Source organism: Stegostoma tigrinum, chromosome 30, assembly GCF_030684315.1.
Source record: "Stegostoma tigrinum isolate sSteTig4 chromosome 30, sSteTig4.hap1, whole genome shotgun sequence".
NCBI lineage: Eukaryota > Metazoa > Chordata > Chondrichthyes > Orectolobiformes > Stegostomatidae > Stegostoma > Stegostoma tigrinum.
Window position 1 is genome coordinate 3,584,898 of NC_081383.1, and position 20,298 is coordinate 3,605,195.

Consider the following 20,298-nt stretch of genomic DNA (forward strand, 5'->3'; position numbering starts at 1 on the left):
ACTCTGTCTATGGCATTATGATACAGTGACTGCTGCAGGTGGATAGAGACATGTATATGAACTGTAGCAGAAAAATTGTGTAAGAAGTTGACCATCCCATTTGTAAGAAGTGAACACTGCCTGGTTTTGGGGTGGGGGGGTTGGTGCGTGAGGATTTCAGTTAGTAATTCTTCAACTGGTGCTGGTTTATTTTATCTCCGCTGTGTTTAGCTAATATGCGGGTTTTTGTATTCTCCATTGTGTAGAAACCTGGTGACCTCCTTTGAGGGGAAGCATGGCAGTGTACGCTACTGGGTCAAAGTCAAGCTTCACCGTCCCTGGGCCACCGTGAAGAAAATCAAACGGGAATTCACAGTGATTGAGCCCATCGACATCAACACACCGTCATTACTGGTGAGAGTGGGCCATTTCCCTTAGAGCTTGGGAACCCAGAGACTGTGGCTCACTACATCTGTCTTGTCCTTCACCCAAGGAATGTAAAAGGGGGAAGGAAGTGACGCGATAGTTAGATTATTCCTGATGTGCTGACCTCTATCAGTAATGGACAGCTCATGATAACCATCCTTCCTACTGCAAAGGAGGATGGGAACACACCCTGAGCATGTTGCTGGCGCTCAATGAACTCACAAAGGCTGAACAGCCCAATTCAGGAAGGACAGAGTCCGCTCTATGCACCACCTGTGAGGATACCCAAGTAACTCTGACTCCCTCAGTCCTCGAGCAGCACCTTCTGAACCCACTGCCACTTCCATCTAGAAGGAGCAGGACAGCAGATGTGTGGGAATATCATCAGCTACAAGTTTCCCTCCAAGCCACTCGCCATCCTGACTTGGAAATATATAGCCGTTCCTTCAGGGTAAAAAATCCTGGAATTCCCTCCCTAATGGCATTGTGGCCATCCCTATTTGTAGCTGACCACCACCTTCTGCAGTGCTATTAGGGATGTACAATAAATGCTGGCCTGTCAGCAGTGCCCAAAATCCCATGGATTAATTAGAAAGAAAGATAGCCAGAACTAAAGAGGTTAAATAATGAAGGCACGTTGCTAGATCCCTACTTCCCTTGAGTGATGGCTAGAGTCTGCTGTTGGTTTGGTTCATTCGGGATTGATGGACAGAGTGGCCAGTTTGTATTTCCTGTTCCTTAGGGTTCTTACATTTTGTCTCACTAGGCTCCCCAAGCTGGTACAAAGGAGAAGTTGGCTCGGGTCTGGTACTGTAACCTTGGTCATGTGTCGCTGACAGCAAAAATTGACCGAAAAGGCTACACACCAGGTAACAGGGATTTTTGCAAGTATTCTCGCTTTTATATCACACCTTTCCTGACTTTGAGCAAGACTCAGCCAATTAAGATAGTTTTTGAAGTGTCGTCCCTGCTGTAATGCAGGGAGCACAGCGTCAGATTTGGATATGAAGGGCAAGATCCCACTCTCAGATCGTAATCTAATGATGTTTGTTTGAGGGATAAATAGTGACCAGGGCAGCAGAAGGGAGCAGCCTACTTTATACCGAAATAATTACCACTGAATCTTTTACATCCAGCTCTGATTTGCCAAATGGTTTTAGCATTTAATAAGGAGAACGGATTTATTTTATTGTTTTTAGCTGTGAAAGTTGAGGGCTGATCTTCTTGAGATGCTTAAAATAATAAAGACTTTTCTGTTGACTTAGAGCAGGAAACTATTTTCTGCAGTTGGTGCGGGGGGGTTGTGGGGTGCGGTGTTGTTCCAGAATAGAGGGGTCTCCTCTTCAATTTGTCACCAACTCCTTCAGAGGTGAATGAGCTGGGAGCTTTCAAGACTGAGATAATTATTGTGTAATAATAATATTAAAATTGTGGAGCTAAAGAAACTAAGCAGGCTTTAGATGCATGCCAGTCATGATCTGATTGAAGGGTTAAATATCCTACAATGTCTGTACTGCTATGGAGCTATTTTTAATAAAAATGGAGAGGTGCAGGGATGACTTTGAAGAGGAACAATTTTAGCCTAGCCCACCATCCTCAAAGCTACTGGGGGACAATGCCCATTCACGCCATCAAGTCTGTGAGACCAACTGGAGTCACAGAGCTGTGCTATATTAGTGAGGCCAGTGTTTTACTGAACTGGGTTAAAACTGTGAGAGGTGAGTGCCTTATGGCTGTAACCCTCTTCTCGTTTCCCCAGGAGAGGTGATCCCCATTTTCGCCGAGGTCGATAACTGCTGTTCCCGCACAGTAACCCCCAAAGCGGCCATTGTCCAAATACAAACATTCATCGCTCGGGGGACAATGAAGCAGAAGAGGGCAGTGGTGGCAACGTTGCAAGGCGAGGGTGTGACCCCCAGGAAGAGGGGCTCTTGGCATGGCCGGCCCCTAAAGATCCCCCCGGTGTCGCCCTCGCTCCTGCAATGCCGGGTGATTCGTGTGGAATACATCCTCAGGGTAAGTACCTCCCTCTGGGGGAGTCACCCCTGTCAGTAGGGGTGGGGCACTGTCATGGCTGAGGGCATTGGGGGAGGGTGGGAAGGTGGGCAATTCAGAGGGACCAAGGAGAGTGAAGGGAGAACATGAGTAGGGTAATGGTGGGAGGAGTGAATGGGGAGAGTGAAAGCACACGGGAATGAGGAAGAGAGAGGGTTGCACACAAATAGCAGCTGAAAGAGTCCTGCATTTTCTAATTTAGATGGCTTGTTTTATTTGAACTCCTTCAGGTTTATGTCGAGATCCCAGGAACGTCCAAACTGTCCCTGGAGTTGCCCCTTGTCATCGGCACAATTCCCCTCCATCCATTTGGCAGCCGCTCGTCTAGCGTTGGAAGCCAGTACAGTATGGAGATCAACTGGCTGCGCCTCAGCCTCCCTGAGAGACCAGAGCGTAAGTGACCCTTCCCACTGCTAACCCATTCCATCCATCTGTAACTGCAGCAAGACTCTGGGTGTATAATCCTGGCCGTTTGCATCCCGTGTGTTTAGTGGTTGCAATAATTAGGCTTGCATTTTAATTCATGTATCCTTTCCCAACATGTGGCCATTGCTGGCTAAGTTGTCCCTTATTGCACATGAAGGCGATGGTGAGAGCTGCCTTCCTGAACCACTACAATCCACATGCTGGACTATTTCTCAAGTATTTGAGCTGCACTCATCCAGGCCATCTCCTTCAGCATAGAGTAGGTTATTCGAATGGAGTTATTTCAGGTGGTTAGAGGAAAAGAAAGGGCAGACAGCGAGGGTGAGAACTGGTTCCCTCAGCTGGGGGATGCCCAGAACAAGGGGTCTGGTGGGGTGAGGGGAGAGACCTTTTAAACAATATGCCGGGCCATTAAGGAGTGATATCAGGAAGCATCCCCACCTCTCCCCTCCCAAGTCCTGGCTGGGATGAAGTTGAAAATGAGGTTGATGGATTTTAGCTGGGTTGAGGGTGTCGGGGATTACTGATCCAAGTCAGAAATGAGTAAAGGAGCAGACCAGCAATAACCAGACTGAATGAATGGGGAAGCAGACTAGTGGCACTGAGTGGGAAATAGCTTAAAATAGCAGTTGTCCCCATATTGCCCCCTACCCCCAACCAGCTGAGGGAACCAGTTCTCACCTTCACTGTCTGCCCTTTCTTCCCCTTTAACCAACTGAAATAACTCCATGAGATGAACGTATTCTGTGTTGAAGGAGATGGCCTGGATGCGGGAAGCTCAAATACTCAAATGTTTAACACCATCCAGGACAAAAGAATCCACTTGATTGGCACCACGTTCTCCACCTTCAAACATCTGGTCCCTTGTAACCTCTGTAACACTACATCGATCACTCCCTTGGTGTTGGACTGAGTGTGACGTGTGTTATCTTTAAACCTTCAAGGTTTACCTTTTGTTAGGTATCATATTGGCTTTCCACAACTATCCTAATGTTGGTTCCATTCTATTGCAGCACCCCCTGACTATTCAGAGGTGGTTTCTGAGGATCAAGCTGAGCGGTCTGACCAAGGACTGTCCCTCCCAGAGGATGATGAGGCCCTCGACCGAGTGCTGGAACGGCCCTTCTTTGCCTATGTACAGGAGTTCCGTTTTAGACCCCCACCCATTTACTCTGAGGTAAGATTCAGCTAGCCTAGCCTTTAAAATACCTTGCAGCCCAGAAACAGGCCATTCTGATCTTCCTGTATACAGAGTCCCCTCTTGACCTTGTTCAACTCATCCCATCTTTTTATTCCTTTCTCTTTCAATTACCCAACTTCCCCCTTTAAATGCATCGATGTTACTCCCCTCAAGCACGTCCTCACTGCTCTGTGTAAAGCTCTTTCCCCTGAATTCCCTGTTGAATTTGTTAGTGATGATCTTATGTATGTGGTGCCAAGATCTGTCCTAAAGGGAAAACTTCTCTAAATATTTTCCAACCAACACACTCTGACACAGTTAAATTTCTCCATCAGATCACTCCTCAATGTTCTCTTTTCAGGAGAATAGAATCCCAACCTTTAATTCTTGCTGAAGTTTATGACCACTCCGTTCTGATATAATGCTGGTAAATCTTTTCTCAAATGCCACGCTGTCTACTGGACAACTGAACGGTCTGAGTCACTCCAAATGCAGTCTAACCGCGATTCTGTACAAATTAACTATAGTCTTCCCAGTGGCTTTATATTATTTAATGTTCTTTTATAACCTACTTCTTTTTGCTAAATGTTGCAAGAACTCTGGAGCCTGTTCTCACCTGTTTTGCTTTTTTGTCTTGTCTCTTCAGATTGATCCTCATCCTCCAAGATCAGACATGCGCCCGCGATGTATGACCTGTTGAAGAATTCGCTGCAAGTAACAGAGTTTAAAAATAAGGAAAAGCGAGATTTTTAAACCGGTTAAAGGTCCTTGGGATGCTTCCCAGGCACCTTTGAAAGCAAACTCGGGATATTGCTGTCTGAAGAGGAACAAGGCCATCCTGTATAAAGGGAGAACATCCTCTGACTTCTGTGGCAATGGTGCAAGTCAGATTGGGATCCACGGCTAGCTTTCTGCCTGTTGAGCTGTCTCCCTTTGGTTGCTCTGTTCTACTGAACTTGACATCTCATCAAATGGTTTCGCATAATTACTGCCTGTAACGGACCCAGTGGACGATGTGACAGCAAGAGAGGGTGTGTAGGAGGGGTCTGCTGTTTAAAGAACACGGGCTACAGCTGAATGGGTCCAGCCCCTTTCCCTCGCCTCCATATGACCTGGGCATTCATCTTGCTGGAGCTGTCTGTCAACATCTTGTGCCTCCAGCTCGTATGGACTGAGCATGCAGTGTGTTGAGATTTGGGGAGGGGCAAGTGTTACTGTCTGGTCATCGGCTTGTGCATGCGGGCGTTCAAGGGCTTGGGAGTGGGGGGCCCACCCCAATTTAACCAGTCAGCTTTTGAGAGTTTGTACGGGGTTTGGGTCCAGTTCTGTCAGATTTGCATCCTGACACTGAGTTCAATATGTAGTTATGACCCCTTCCAGTGGTTGCAGTAATACCAACAGAAATGTGGGATCAAGTGTTGCAGCTGAAACACTGTTAGATGCAAGAGGTTAGGTTTTGAGGGAAAAGTAAGAAACATTGTCAGAATGTTGCTTAATAATTCCTCTGTGGTGTCCACTTGCGATGATCTCTCCGGTCCCAATTTCAAAAAAACTGTTCTGAAGTATCAGACCCCACAGTGTGGGAAAATATTTCGGAACATCCTGAGCTTGAGGGTAACAATACAAAACTGACTTCTTTCAAATGTATGATCAATAACCATTTCTAATAACATCCTACTTTGTCTTAGAACTGGATGCCTTGTAGGTTTTTCCCAGGTACATGAGTGGAGAGTGAACCAGGAAGGGAGAGAGTAGGAGAGGCGATTGTCTGGCAAACTGTAATTAACAAAGGTTTTCTGGGAGTGAGAGGGGGCTTTGGGAAAGAACATGAGAGGTATGAGGTTGCATAAGATATCAGTGACCAATAAAAGCCAAAGTTAATCAGAGCAATGATAATTTATGCAATTTTCGTTAGAAGGGTCTACAAAAAGGTATGAGTGATTTTCTTTTTGTCTTTGTTACACATGAACTGTGAATGGGTGGGGACAGAGAGACAGATATGACTATGGTAATGATCTAACTTCCAGTATTATGGAGTTGGTTCCATATGTGACCCAGATGCCAGGTTTCAGAGACCTGCTGCTTTAGAAAGGAACCTTTTCTTTACAGATTCTGTTTTTCAAGAAACAACAAGAGCAACCTGTGTTTCTATGGTATCTTTTTAAGTAATTGAGAATCCTGAAGTGCTTTGCATTTGTGTATGGAGTTTAGCTCAATCAAGGAGGGTATGTTATAGTGGACAATTTAACGAGCATGGGTACACTTGAGGAGGACAGTGAGGTGGAAAGGTTTAGGAAAGGATTTCCAGAATCTAGGGTCAAAGTAACTGAAAGCAAGCTCACCGTTGGTAGAGTGATTAAAGTTGGTTGCCTGGAGAGGCCAGAGCTGTAGGAATGTGGGAATGTAGAAAGTTGTGGAAGGGTATAGGGATAGTAATGGATGAGGTCATGGAATACATTGAAGCGAAGACTGGTCAGTGAGCAAATGGTGAATAAACTTGGTGTGATTTAGGATCCTGATGAGCAGAGTTTTGAATGACAGGTTTATGAGAAGTAGAACACAGTCAGCTGAAGCTGTACCTTACTCAGTTATGCAAGACATCAAAAACTATTGGCAGTAGAAAGATTACTTATTGGAGATCTGTAGCAACTTGATAGATTGGCGCGCTAACGTGTCAGGTGCGAGCATAGTGTCACCAGGCTTTCTTGGATTGTCCTGGAGTTTCATTGAATTAATATCCAAGAAACCACATGATCAAAACTTTTGAGAAGAAATATCATTGCATTCAAACCCAACATTTTTTTAGAAGCAACACTGGTTATTAGAGTTGGCTTCACAAAGATACTGGTTAAATGCCATCCAGTTAGGGGTTAGTAAGGAGATTATTCTGCTGGCTGTGGAAATCTGGGGCATCATGAGAATGGGCACCTCGGACAACCCCTGGGGCAGAGGTGGGTTGAAATGTCAAAAGCCTCCAGGATTGTATCATTCCTGATTTTTGGCAACCTCTACGTTAGTGGGACAGCTCTGAGCAATGTTTCTGGTTATCACGTGGAATACGATTGGGATAAAATCCCATCTTCCTTGTGTATATAAAATCCTACATGTTTCAGACTGTTAAACTGTCTTTTAAAAAGAAAAGATATTTTTGTATTGTTTTTCTTTACAATAAAATGTTATCAGATTATTCCAGTGATTTTTGGCTGTTTTTTTTTAAAAAAAAAAATCCAGTGTGCGCGTGTCTGGTTGGGAAAGTTCTTGAAGAATTCCCTTCCTGGCTCAATTTGGGACATAGTCGTCCAGTATGTTCCTGAATCTCAGTGGGATAAGTTCCAAATCCTGACATGGCAAAGACGGCTATAACCTCAACTTAAATTGGTCTCTGCAGCTGGATTTACATAAAGAATTACTGGAGACTCCTGCCCCTGATCTGTGTGACTCTCCTGTCTGCTTGATCATGTTTGGTCACCTTTTGGTTATAGCGATCCCTGTAGTTGGATATCTGCTGACCCACACCCCCTGCCGTTGTTTGCACAGAGGGTGGGCAGTGTGTTGCCAGCTGTGACCCTTCAGCCCAACAAAGATCCAACCTAGGAACTGGAGGAGACCATTCAGCCCCTCTAGACTCTTGTACAAATCCATCTAATCATGGCTGTGCTGCACCTTAACTCCGTTTTACCCTTACTGGGGTTCATTTCATTCCTTGTGCCAAAAAACGCACGTACATTGTGAAAATTTTGGATTACAATTTGTGGGCGGGAGGGGAGAATTATGGGTTTTTGCTGTTTGAAGCACTCTGCGATAAATTAAATTAAAGGCAGAGACATCAGTATATGTACCAATGACCCTGTTTGTGTGGCAAGTCGGCGAGGACTGGTGTTTATGTTTCTGCTGAACCCCCTGAAGCCATAATCACCAAAATGGCATTTTTGTTTTAACAAAGAAAAGCTTGAATTTGAGCAGTTCTTCCCCCCCCCCCCCACCACCCCGCCACTCTTGTTCCAGCAGTCACTGTCATTGTAGGAGGAAATACAGCCAAGCACTGCACAGCAAGATCCCACAAGGATTGAATGATTTGCTTTTGGCGATTGGTTTGATCACGGAGGATGACTTATTCCATTACTCGATTAATGTCTAGCAGCATGGAAACAGACCCTTTGGACACGGGGAATTGGGATCTTACATGTCTGCCTGAGAGAGTTGGTAAAGACTCAGTTTAACATCTCACCCAGTGTGCAGTGCTGCTGCGGAATGGCTTGCAATTACACATTTTGAGTTTCTGGAGTAGGACTTGAACCACGAATTGTCTGACAGAGTCAAGATATCTCCGATGAGCCACGGCCAACACTGTAACAGGAGCCGAGAGAAGAAGCCTGTTGTTTCCTGCATTTAGTGAATCATCGATCATGTTATGGAAATGTTGACTTTGCAATGTGCAGTTTGTGCAATGAGTTGCTAATCCCTATGTTTATCAGAAAAAAGAAAATAACTTTTAGCCTGACTCTCTGATTCCTGTAACTTGACAAGACTTGGCAATGAGGGATTGTACTGAAAGTTCCCGTTTGCCGTTTGTAATTCAGTCATGTACAGTTCTTCACATTCATAACAAATTTTCTCCAAGTATGCCCACAGCTTTTTTCCTCACTCTGCCTGTAATCTCCAAACCAACGGCTTTTCAAGATCCAAGATGCAATCTCAAAGGAAAAGGCCTAAAGAGATTTTTTTGCTCACAAGATACCGAATGTTTGGAATTCTGTCCCCCAGGGAGCTCGTTCCCTAAGCATAAGCCCATATGACACAGGAGTGGAAGTAAGGCCATTTGGCCCATCGAGTCCACTCCACCATTTAAATCATGGCCGATGGGCTGGGCATTTCAACACCATTTCCCTGCACTCTCCCCGTGGCCCTTAATTCCTCGTGAGATCAAGAATTTATCAATCTCTGCCTTGAAGACATTAAATGTCCCGGCCTCCACTCTGCTCTGTGGCAATGAATTCCACAGCCCCACCACTCTGGCTGAAGAAATGTCTCCACATTTCTGTTTTAAATTTACTCCCTCTAATTCTAAGGCTGTGCCCATGGGCCCTAGTCTCCCTGCATGCTTATGGTAGAGATAATACCAATGATGTAAAGATGTACAGGGATAGAGAGAGTGTGTGTGTGTGTGTGTGTGTGTGCGTGTGTGTGTGAGAGAGAGAGAGGAGGTGCTGAAGTGCATGATCAGCTATGATTGTATTGCATACAGGAATAGCTTCTCCGCTTGGACAGAATGTCACATGGGCCCGGGATCCTGTACCTCCCCCAGGAACCTGTGCCCTACAGCCTGAGCTGTCTCCAGAATGTAGATATTTTAGAACTGCTAAATGGTGGGTCCTTCTATACACCATCCACCTCTTCTTTATCCACTGCCCAGGCACACCTTGGTGTGAGGGTGTTGAACGCAGCAGTCCTGTGCAACTACACATTGCTGTGGTCCATGGCCTCCCAGCCCAACTCTCTGCTTTGTGGTGCTATGGTGTCCGTGGACCATGTGGAATACTGGGTGTGGGCGTTTGCACTCCTTTTGTTTTGTTATCTGAAGAGCCTTCTCTAACTTTTGTTGCACTTCAGCTCTGGGCTCCTGGTGCAGAGTGGGAGCAGGTCAGAGGATCTCTCCGTGGGTCTGCACCTGAGCCTGGCCAAGCTGCCCGTAAACAGATCCAGGCAGCGGGCCGTGGGGGGAATAGGGGTCATTACAGCCGACTGCCTGCCCCTTTTCTGCGGCTATGTTCGAGGCCCGGTGTCCCCCGATATTCTCGATGCCTTTAGGGAGTGGTGGGCCCTGCGATTATTGGAGTGCTTCATTTCCCCATCCAACTCTATATTTTAATTTCATCCCTACCCTGCCCTTCACTTTTTATTTCACATAGGCATTGCCCCTACCAGGCTTTCCTTGGCCATGTGGGAGCTTTTCTTCCTTGTGGTGGAATATTAATAAAGTGATTTGTCCAAGAAAATATACAGGAGCAGAATCAATGGGCTGAATGGTTCTGAATGGTTCTGAATGGTATGCACTTCTATCTGGATTCCTGAACATCCCAGATTTGATCCCCTTGCACTTCAGCTGCCAAGACCCTAAGTTCAGGAGCTTCCCTCTGTACCCCTCTCCTCCTGTAAAACACTTCACAGAATTTATCGCTTTGACCATATTGTTTGTCCTAATGTCTCAGGCTTGACAGGAGCTGGGGAAGCCAGTTTGCATCTTGAAACTGCTGTCCATTCGGTGAGATTGTAGTTGATTCATGATATCATTGAATTAGTTTAATAACACTTTGGGAGCACTTCAAAAGTACGTTTTAAATGCAAAAAATATTTTGCTCCTCGCCTCATCTCACCTCTATTTTGAAAGCTCTGATAAATTGTGTAAAATCTCCTCTTCTCGTTCCCAGAAACAGCAGCTGCCCTAAATGTGCAGGTTTATCATCTGACTATGCATACATAGGGTCAGCCAAGGGATCACAGCGCGGGGACCATGGTCTCTTAGGCTTCTCCGAAGACCCCTTCAGGGTCAGTGCAAGTTTGACCTAGCGATTCTCTTTGCACCACATTGCAAAGACAGGAGATACTGTCAGGAGGATGCCTGGACTTTAAGAAAGACATTTCTTCAAAGTTAATTCTGGGTCCAAGTGTTTCTCTGAAAATTATATGTCAGCAAATGCCCGAGTGACAGCAATGTGGTGATGCAGCTCCCGTTCAGCGCTGACTCCATCGCAGGGTTAAGCATGGATTGCAGGATCAGTGTGACAAAGTCCACATGTAGCAATAAGTTAACTCCTCTGCAATTTGGTATAATATTAAGCAGAGTCTCGTACTAGTCATTGAACCAAAGTGGCATGATTTTATTCAATTGTGTTCTTACTAATAGCTCTGATAGGGGCACACCACCTTGTGAAGTATCAGTCCTGTCTCAGTTTAGGTCCAAATTCCCATGCTGTTGAGTTGAGAGGGGAGCTTTGAGTACCGTTCTGAGACAACCAGGAATGAGATTCCAGGCTGAGATTTTTCTTCTCTGGACTGCCTGGCAATTTTAATCTTCATCTGGGGTCAGCCAAGTGAGTTTAGAGAAGGGATTCTCCAGGGGAGTGTACATTCAGTGTATTCACCCACAGACGGCTGCAGAAATGACAAGCTCTATATAAATAATAAAATGTGAGGCTGGATGAACACAGCAGGCCAAGCAGCATCTCAGGAGCACAAAAGCTGACGTTTCGGGCCTAGACCCTTCATCAGAGATGCTGCTTGGCCTGCTGTGTTCATCCAGCCTCACATTTTATTATCTTGGAATCTCCAGCATCTGCAGTTCCCATTATCTCAGCTCTATATAAATGTAAGCTTTTTCTTCCTTTAGTGGACACCACTTAGAGACATAGAATCATACAACATAGAAACAGGACCTTTGGTCCAACTAGTCCACATTGTCCATAATCCCAAACTAAACTGGTCCCACCTGCCTGTGCTTGGCCCATATCCCTCCAAATATTTGTTATTCACTAATTTTTCTAAATGTCTTTTAAATATTGTAACTGTCCCTGAAGCTCATTCCAGACGTGAACCATTCTTTATGTAAAGAAATTTTTCCTCATGTCTTTCTTTAAATCTTTCTCCTCTTACCTTAAAAAATGTGCCCCCTAGTTTTGAAATCCCCCACCCTAGGGAAAAGTCACCTTATCTATACCCCTCATTATGTTACATTATGTTAAGTCACCCTTCAACCTCCCAGACTCCAGCCTCTCCTTATAATTCAAACCCTCCATTCCCAGTGCACTTGGGGCCTGAGGATATTAGTTAGGAGCTTCAGGCAGGGGGAGAGGAGAGCAATCTAGAAACTTACAGCAGTGAATGAGGCCATTGGGCCCATGCCGGTTTTTGAAAGAGCTGTCCAAATAATTACACCCCCCAACTCTTCTCCCTGAGCGGTTTGCTGAAGATCCTTTTGGGCTGAGTCTTCCTGGACTGTCCAGTCCTGTGGCTGTGGGGACTCTCGCTCTCTCTCTCTCTCTCTCCCTCCCTCCACATTCTATCCAGCAGTTGACTCATGCAGGTTTACAGTCAGATTTACAGTGGCCTCCTGGTTCTCTGGAGCTCTGCTTTGGATAGTGATCTGAACTGATCCACCTCAGCCGTCCCCGGTGAACCCTATGCGAAATGTGTTTACGAAAACGCTTGGAGCTTGGCAAGCCAAGCCATTCTGCCCGAGCAACTGACAGTTCAAAGCAGCACATGATCGTCCATCCATCGTTGCAGTATGCTGACATCAGTTGCTGGACATTCACCAAACCCATAAGATGCAGACTGGCTTTAGAAACTTGTATAATGAAATCCATCGGGTTTTAATTTCATCGTATGATTCCCACAGCTGTGAGGCTTGGTGTTTGGCTCGGCTTCCTCAAGCTCCCCCCTCCCCCCTTACTATCCAGAATTCTCACCCTGTCCTGTATTCATGGAAATTATTTTCTGTTAATTACAACAATTGAAGCTCTAGGATTTCAAGAGAATATTTGATGAGTTTGGGCGTTGGGGAGTAGTTGTAATTTAATGATCTGACCCTTCCCTTATCCCAGGACAGATTCGTACACCCAAATCTCAGGCTCTTCTGTTGCTGGGAAGCTAGCAAACTGTGGAAAATGCAAACAGGTTTTGTCTTCTTTCCCTCAACCACTGCCGTTGGAGGATGGTGTTTTGGGGCCAAGTGAACATTTCAGAACAGGACGTGGCCAAAAGCTGATACTGTCCCAGTCTGTTTGTTTTAATTATTTGCCATCATTCTGCAATTAGATGTTGACAGGGTTTGAGTGACTTCCTCCCTTCCCTGCAAGCCCCCTCCCCTAAACATAGTACATTTTGTCCATTTGGATCCTCGAGCTGCTGAGTCATACGGGGCAGGGGACACCACATTCAAATGTCATTCTCAGCGATTTTTTGAATGAAGCATGCACCTCCAGCACTGTCCAGAAAAACAAGTACTCCAGATGCTTAGGGTCAGGGAGAGAGTAAGGTTCAGGGTTAGTGTTAGGGTCAGGGTTAGGGCTAGGATCAGTTTCAGGGTGAGTGTTAGGGTCTGTGTTAGAGTTAGGATCACGTTCAGGGTTAGAGTTAGGGTCAGGGTTAGGGCTAGGAGCAGTTTCAGGATTAGTGTTAGGGTCAGGGTTAGAATTAAGATCAGGTTCAGGGTTAGTGTTAGGGTTAGGGTTAGGCTTATGGCTAGGGTTAGATTTAGGATTAGAGGTAGAGTTAGGGTTATGGTCAGGGTTAAAATGAGGGGTAGTAGGACAAGAGGTAGGTCAGGGTTAGAGTTAGGGCTTTGGTCAGGGTTACCTGTATCTGCACTACTCCTCTCACCTTGTGAGCCCAACATCGGGGTCTCACGATCTTCATTAGAGGTTTGAGTACACAGCTCAGGTTGATCATTGCAATGTCAGTCCTCAGGGTGGGCTGCACTGTTGGGGCCAGTACTGAGGGAGCGCTGCACTGCTGGGTGTGTGTTGATGGAGCGCTGCACTGTCTGGGTGTGTGTTTTGGGAGCGCTGCACTGTCAGTGTGTGTGTTTTGGGAGCGCTGCACTGTCTGTGTGTGTGTATTTTGGGAGCGCTGCACTGTCAGTGTGTGTGTTTTGGGAGCGCTGCACTGTCAGTGTGTGTGTTTTGGGAGTGCTGCACTGTCAGTGTGTGTGTTTTGGGAGCGCTGCACTGTCTGTGTGTGTGTTGTGGGAGCGCTGCACTGTCTGTGTGTGTGTTTTGGGAGCGCTGCACTGTCTGTGTGTGTGTTTTGGGAGCGCTGCACTGCCTGTGTGTGTGTTTTGGGAGCGCTGCACTGTCTGTGTGTGTGTTGTGGGAGCGCTGCACTGTCTGTGTGTGTGTTTTGGGAGCGCTGCAGTGTCGGTGTGTGTGTTGTGGGAGCGCTGCACTGTCTGTGTGTGTGTTTTGGGAGCCCTGCACTGTCTGTGTGTGTGTTTTGGGAGCGCTGCACTGTCTGTGTGTGTGTTTTGGGAGCGCTGCACTGTCTGTGTGTGTGTTTTGGGAGCGCTGCACTGTCGGTGGGTGTGTTTTGGGAGCGCTGAACTGTCTGTGTGTGTGTTGCGGGAGCGCTGCACTGTCTGTGTGTGTGTTTTGGGAGCGCTGCACTGTCTGTGTGTGTGTTGTGGGAGCGCTGCACTGTCAGTGTGTGTTTTGGGAGCGCTGCACTGTCAGTGGGTGTTTTGGGAGCGCTGCACTGTCAGTGTGTGTGTTTTGGGAGCGCTGCACTGTCAGTGTGTGTTTTGGGAGCGCTGCACTGTCAGTGTGTGTGTGTTGTGGGAGCCCTGCACTGTCAGTGTGTGTGTTTTGGGAGTGCTGCACTGTCAGTGTGTGTGTTTTGGGAGCGCTGCACTGTCTGTGTGTGTGTTGTGGGAGCGCTGCACTGTCTGTGTGTGTGTTGTGGGAGCGCTGCACTGTCTGTGTGTGTGTTTTGGGAGCGCTGCACTGCCTGTGTGTGTGTTTTGGGAGCGCTGCACTGTCTGTGTGTGTGTTGTGGGAGCGCTGCACTGTCTGTGTGTGTGTTTTGGGAGCGCTGCAGTGTCGGTGTGTGTGTTGTGGGAGCGCTGCACTGTCTGTGTGTGTGTTTTGGGAGCCCTGCACTGTCTGTGTGTGTGTTTTGGGAGCGCTGCACTGTCTGTGTGTGTGTTTTGGGAGCGCTGCACTGTCGGTGTGTGTGTTTTGGGAGCGCTGCACTGTCGGTGGGTGTGTTTTGGGAGCGCTGCACTGTCTGTGTGTGTGTTGCGGGAGCGCTGCACCGTCTGTGTGTGTGTTTTGGGAGCGCTGCACTGTCTGTGTGTGTGTTGTGGGAGCGCTGCACTGTCAGTGTGTGTTTTGGGAGCGCTGCACTGTCAGTGGGTGTTTTGGGAGCGCTGCACTGTCAGTGTGTGTGTTTTGGGAGCGCTGCACTGTTAGTGTGTGTTTTGGGAGCGCTGCACTGTCAGTGTGTGTGTGTTGTGGGAGCCCTGCACTGTCAGTGTGTGTGTTTTGGGAGCGCTGCACTGTCAGTGTGTGTTTTGGGAGCGCTGCACTGTCTGTCTGTGTGTTGTGGGAGCGCTGCACTGTCTGGGTGTGTGTTTTGGGAGCGCTGCACTGTCAGTGTGTGTGTTTTGGGAGCGCTGCACTGTCTGTGTGTGTGTTTTGGGAGCGCTGCACTGTCTGTGTGTGTGTTTTGGGAGCGCTGCACTGTCGGTGTGTGTGTTTTGGGAGCGCTGCACTGTCTGTGTGTGTGTTTTGGGAGCGTTGCACTGTCTGTGTGTGTGTTTTGGGAGCGCTGCACTGTCGGTGTGTGTGTTTTGGGAGCGCTGCACTGTCTGTGTGTGTGTTTTGGGAGCGCTGCACTGTCTGTGTGTGTGTTTTGGGAGCGCTGCACTGTCTGTGTGTGTGTTGTGGGAGCACTGCACTGTCTGTGTGTGTGTTGTGGGAGCGCTACACTGTCTGGGTGTGTGTGTTTTGGGAGCGCTGCACTGCCAGTGTGTGTGTGTTGTGGGAGCGCTGCACTGTGTGTGTGTGTGTGTGTGTGTTGTGGGAGTGCTGCACTGTCTGGGTGTGTGTTTTGTGAGCGCTGCACTGTCAGTGTGTGTGTTGTGGGAGTGCTGCACTGTCAGTGTGTGTGTTGTGGGAGCGCAGCACTGTCGGTGTGTGAGTTTTTGGAGCGCTGCACTGTCGGCGTGTGTGTTTTGGGAGCGCTGCACTGTCAGTGTGCGTGTTTTGGGCACGCTGCAATGTCTGTCTGTGTGTTTTGGGAGCGCTGCACTGTCTGTGTGTGTGTTTTGGGAGCGCTGCACTGTCTGTGTGTGTGTGTTGTGGGAGTGCTGCACTGTCTGGGTGTGTGTTTTGTGAGCGCTGCACTGTCAGTGTGTGTGTTGTGGGAGTGCTGCACTGTCAGTGTGTGTGTTTTGGGAGCGCTGCACTGTCTGTGTGTGTGTTGTGCGAGCGCTGCACTGTCGGTGTGTGTGTTGTGGGAGCGCAGCACTGTCAGTGTGTATGTTTTGGGAGCGCTGCACTGTCTGTGTGTGAGTGTTGTGCGAGCGCTGCAATGTCAGTGTGCGTGTTGTGGGAGCGCTGCACTGAAAGTGTGTGTTTTGGGAGCGCTGCACTGTCGGTGTGTGTGTTTTGGGAGCGCTGCACTGTCTGAGTGTGTGTGTTGGGAGCGCTGCACTGTCGGTGTGTGTGCTTTGGGAGCTCTGCACTGTCTGTGTGTGTGTTTTGGGAGCGCTGCACTGTCTGTGTGTGTGTTTTGGGAGCGCTGCACTGTCGGTGTGTTTGTTGTGGGAGCGCTGCACTGTCTGTGTGTGTGCGTTTTGGGAGCGCTGCACTGTCAGTGTGTGTGTGTTTTGGGAGCACTGCACTGTCAGTGTGTGTGTGTTTTGGGAGCGCTGCACTGTCTGTGTGTGTGTTTTGGGAGTGCTGCACTGTCTGTGTGTGTGTTTTGGGAGCACTGCACTGTCGGTGTGCGTGTTGTGGGAGCGCTGCACAGTCTGTGTGTGTGTTTTGGGAGCGCTGCACTGTGTGTGTGTGTGTGTGTGTTGTGGGAGTGCTGCACTGTCTGGGTGTGTGTTTTGGGAGCGCTGCACTGTCAGTGTGTGTGTTGTGGGAGCGCAGCACTGTCGGTGTGTGAGTTTTTGGAGCGCTGCACTGTCGGCGTGTGTGTTTTGGGAGCACTGCACTGTCAGTGTGCGTGTTTTGGGAGCGCTGCAATGTCTGTCTGTGTGTTTTGGGAGCGCTGCACTGTCTGTGTGTGTGTTTTGGGAGCACTGCACTGTCTGTGTGTGTGTGTTGTGGGAGTGCTGCACTGTCTGGGTGTGTGTTTTGTGAGCGCTGCACTGTCAGTGTGTGTGTTGTGGGAGTGCTGCACTGTCAGTGTGTGTGTTTTGGGAGCGCTGCACTGTCTGTGTGTGTGTTGTGCGAGCGCTGCACTGTCGGTGTGTGTGTTGTGGGAGCGCAGCACTGTCAGTGTGTATGTTTTGGGAGCGCTGCACTGTCTGTGTGTGTGTTGTGGGAGCGCTGCACTGTCTGTGTGTGAGTGTTGTGCGAGCGCTGCAATGTCAGTGTGCGTGTTGTGGGAGCGCTGCACTGAAAGTGTGTGTTTTGGGAGCGCTGCACTGTCGGTGTGTGTGTTTTGGGAGCGCTGCACTGTCTGAGTGTGTGTGTTGGGAGCGCTGCACTGTCGGTGTGTGTGCTTTGGGAGCTCTGCACTGTCTGTGTGTGTGTTTTGGGAGCGCTGCACTGTCTGTGTGTGTGTTTTGGGAGCGCTGCACTGTCGGTGTGTTTGTTGTGGGAGCGCTGCACTGTCTGTGTGTGTGCGTTTTGGGAGCGCTGCACTGTCAGTGTGTGTGTGTTTTGGGAGCACTGCACTGTCAGTGTGTGTGTGTTTTGGGAGCGCTGCACTGTCTGTGTGTGTGTTTTGGGAGCGCTGCACTGTCTGTGTGTGTGTTTTGGGAGCGCTGCACTGTTTGTGTGTGTGTTTTTTGGGAGCGCTGCAGTGTCAGTGTGCGTGTTGTGGGAGCGCTGCACTGTCTGTGTGTGTGTTGTGGGAGCGCTGCACTGTTTGTGTGTGTGTTTTGGGAGCGCTGCACTGTCTGTGTGTGTGTGTTGTGGGTGTGCTGCACTGTCAGTGTGCGTGTTGTGGGAGCGCTGCACTGTCTGTGTGTGTGTTTTGGGAGCGCTGCACTGTCAGCGTGTGTGTTTTGGGAGCGCTGCACTGTCAGTGTGCATGTTGTGGGAGCGCTGCACTGTCTGTGTGTGTGTTGTGGGAGCGCTGCACTGTTTGTGTGTGTGTTTTGGGAGCGCAGCACTGTCAGTGTGTGAGTTTTGGGAGCGCTGCACTGTCGGTGTGTGTGTGTTGGGAGCGCTGCACTGTCGGTGTGTGTGTTTTGGGAGCGCTGCACTGTCAGTGTGCGTGTTTTGGGAGCGCTGCACTGTTGGTGTGTGTGTGTTTTGGGAGCGCTGCACTGTCTGTGTGTGTGCGTTTTGGGAGCGCTGCACTGTCAGTGTGTGTGTGTTTTGGGAGCGCTGCACTGTCAGTGTGTGTGTTGTTTGAGCGCTGCACTGTCAGTGTGTGTGTGTTTTGGGAGCACTGCACTGTCTGTGTGTGTGTTGTGGGAGCGCTGCACTGTCTGTGTGTGTGTTTTGGGAGCGCTGCACTGTCTGTGTTTGTGTTTTTGCTTCGCTGCACTGTCTGTGTGTGTGTTGTGGAAGCGCTGCACTGTCTGTGTGTGTGTTCTGGGAGCGCTGCACTGTCTGGGTGTGTGTTGTTGGAGCGCTGCACTGTCGGTGTGTGAGTTTTGGGAGCACTGCACTGTCTGTGTGTGTGTTTTGGGAGCGTTGCACTGTCTGTGTGTGTGTTTTGGGAGCGCTGCACTGTCGGTGTGTGAGTTTTGGGAGCGCTGCACTGTCGGTGTGTGTGTGTTTTGGGAGCGCTGCACTGTCTGTGTGTGTGTTTTGGGAGCGCTGCACTGTCGGTGTGTGTGTGTTGTGGGAGCGCTGCACTGTCAGTGTGTGTGTTGTGGGAGTGCTGCACTGTCTGTGTGTGTGTTTTGGGAGCGCTGCACAGTCGGTGTGTGTGTTTTGTGAGCGCTGCACTGTCTGTGTGTGTGTTTTGAGAGCGCTGCACTGTCCGTGTGTGTGTTGTGGGAGCGCTGCACTGTCAGTGTGTGTGTTTTGGGAGCGCTGCACTGTCAGTGTGTGTGTTTTGGGAGCCCTGCACTGTCTGTGTGTGTGTTTTGCGAGCGCTGCACTGTCATTGTGTGTGTTGTGGGAGCGCTGCACTGTCGGTGTGTGTGTTTTGGGAGCGCTGCACTGTCGGTGTGTGTGTTATGTGAGCGCTGCACTGTCTGTGTGTGTGTGTTGTGGGAGCGCTGCACTGTCAGTGTGTGTTTTGGGATCGCTGCACTGTCAGTGTGTGTGTTTTGGGAGCGCTGCACTGTCGGTGTGTGAGTTTTGGGAGCGTTGCACTGTCAGTTTGTGTGTTGCGGGAGCGCTGCACTGTCAGTGTGTGTTTTGGGAGCGCTGCACTGTCTGGGTGTGTGTTGTGGAAGCGCTGCACTGTCTGTGTGTGTGTTTTGTGAGCGCTGCACTGTCGGTGTGTGTGTTGTGGGAGCGCAGCACTGTCAGTGTGTATGTTTTGGGAGCGCTGCACTGTCTGTGTGTGTGTTGTGGGAGCGCTGCACTGTCTGTGTGTGAGTGTTGTGCGAGCGCTGCAATGTCAGTGTGCGTGTTGTGGGAGCGCTGCACTGAAAGTGTGTGTTTTGGGAGCGCTGCACTGTCGGTGTGTGTGTTTTGGGAGCGCTGCACTGTCTGAGTGTGTGTTTTGGGAGCGCTGCACTGTCGGTGTGTGTGCTTTGGGAGCTCTGCACTGTCTGTGTGTGTGTTTTGGGAGCGCTGCACTGTCTGTGTGTGTGTTTTGGGAGCGCTGCACTGTCGGTGTGTTTGTTGTGGGAGCGCTGCACTGTCTGTGTGTGTGCGTTTTGGGAGCGCTGCACTGTCAGTGTGTGTGTGTTTTGGGAGCACTGCACTGTCAGTGTGTGTGTGTTTTGGGAGTGCTGCACTGTCAGTGTGTGTGTGTTTTGGGAGCGCTGCACTGTCAGTGTGTGTGTTTTGGGAGCGCTGCACTGTCGGTGTGCGTGTTGTGGGAGCGCTGCACAGTCTGTGTGTGTGTTTTGGGAGCGCTGCACTGTTTGTGTGTGTGTTTTGGGAGCGCTGCAGTGTCAGTGTGTGTGTTGTGGGAGCGCTGCACTGTCTGTGTGTGTGTTGTGGGAGCGCTGCACTGTTTGTGTGTGTGTTTTGGGAGCGCTGCACTGTCTGTGTGTGTGTGTTGTGGGTGTGCTGCACTGTCAGTGTGCGTGTTGTGGGAGCGCTGCACTGTCAGTGTGCGTGTTGTGGGAGCGCTGCACTGTCTGTGTGTGTGTTTTGGGAGCGCTGCACTGTCAGCGTGTGTGTTTTGGGAGCGCTGCACTGTCAGTGTGCGTGTTGTGGGAGCGCTGCACTGTCTGTGTGTGTGTTGTGGGAGCGCTGCACTGTTTGTGTGTGTGTTTTGGGAGCGCTGCACTGTCAGTGTGTGAGTTTTGGGAGCGCTGCACTGTCGGTGTGTGTGTGTTGGGAGCGCTGCACTGTCGGTGTGTGTGTTTTGGGAGCGCTGCACTGTCAGTGTGCGTGTTTTGGGAGCGCTGCACTGTTGGTGTG

At 49.1% G+C, this 20,298-nt stretch overlaps 1 protein-coding gene across 2 annotated transcripts in view; it reads left to right on the top strand.

The window, feature by feature from the left end:
* Positions 1 to 7,253, top strand: part of arrdc2 (arrestin domain containing 2) — a 31,741-nt gene extending 24,488 nt beyond the window's left edge. For both annotated transcript variants that reach the window (XM_048559776.2, XM_048559775.2), the window contains exons 3-8: positions 246 to 393; positions 1,172 to 1,274; positions 2,165 to 2,421; positions 2,691 to 2,853; positions 3,900 to 4,063; positions 4,713 to 7,253. In XM_048559776.2, the coding sequence (XP_048415733.1) occupies positions 246 to 393; positions 1,172 to 1,274; positions 2,165 to 2,421; positions 2,691 to 2,853; positions 3,900 to 4,063; positions 4,713 to 4,766 (889 nt within the window). In that variant the 3' untranslated portion in view covers positions 4,767 to 7,253. The remainder of the gene's footprint in view (positions 1 to 245; positions 394 to 1,171; positions 1,275 to 2,164; positions 2,422 to 2,690; positions 2,854 to 3,899; positions 4,064 to 4,712) is intronic.
* Positions 7,254 to 20,298: the final 13,045 nt, after the last annotated feature.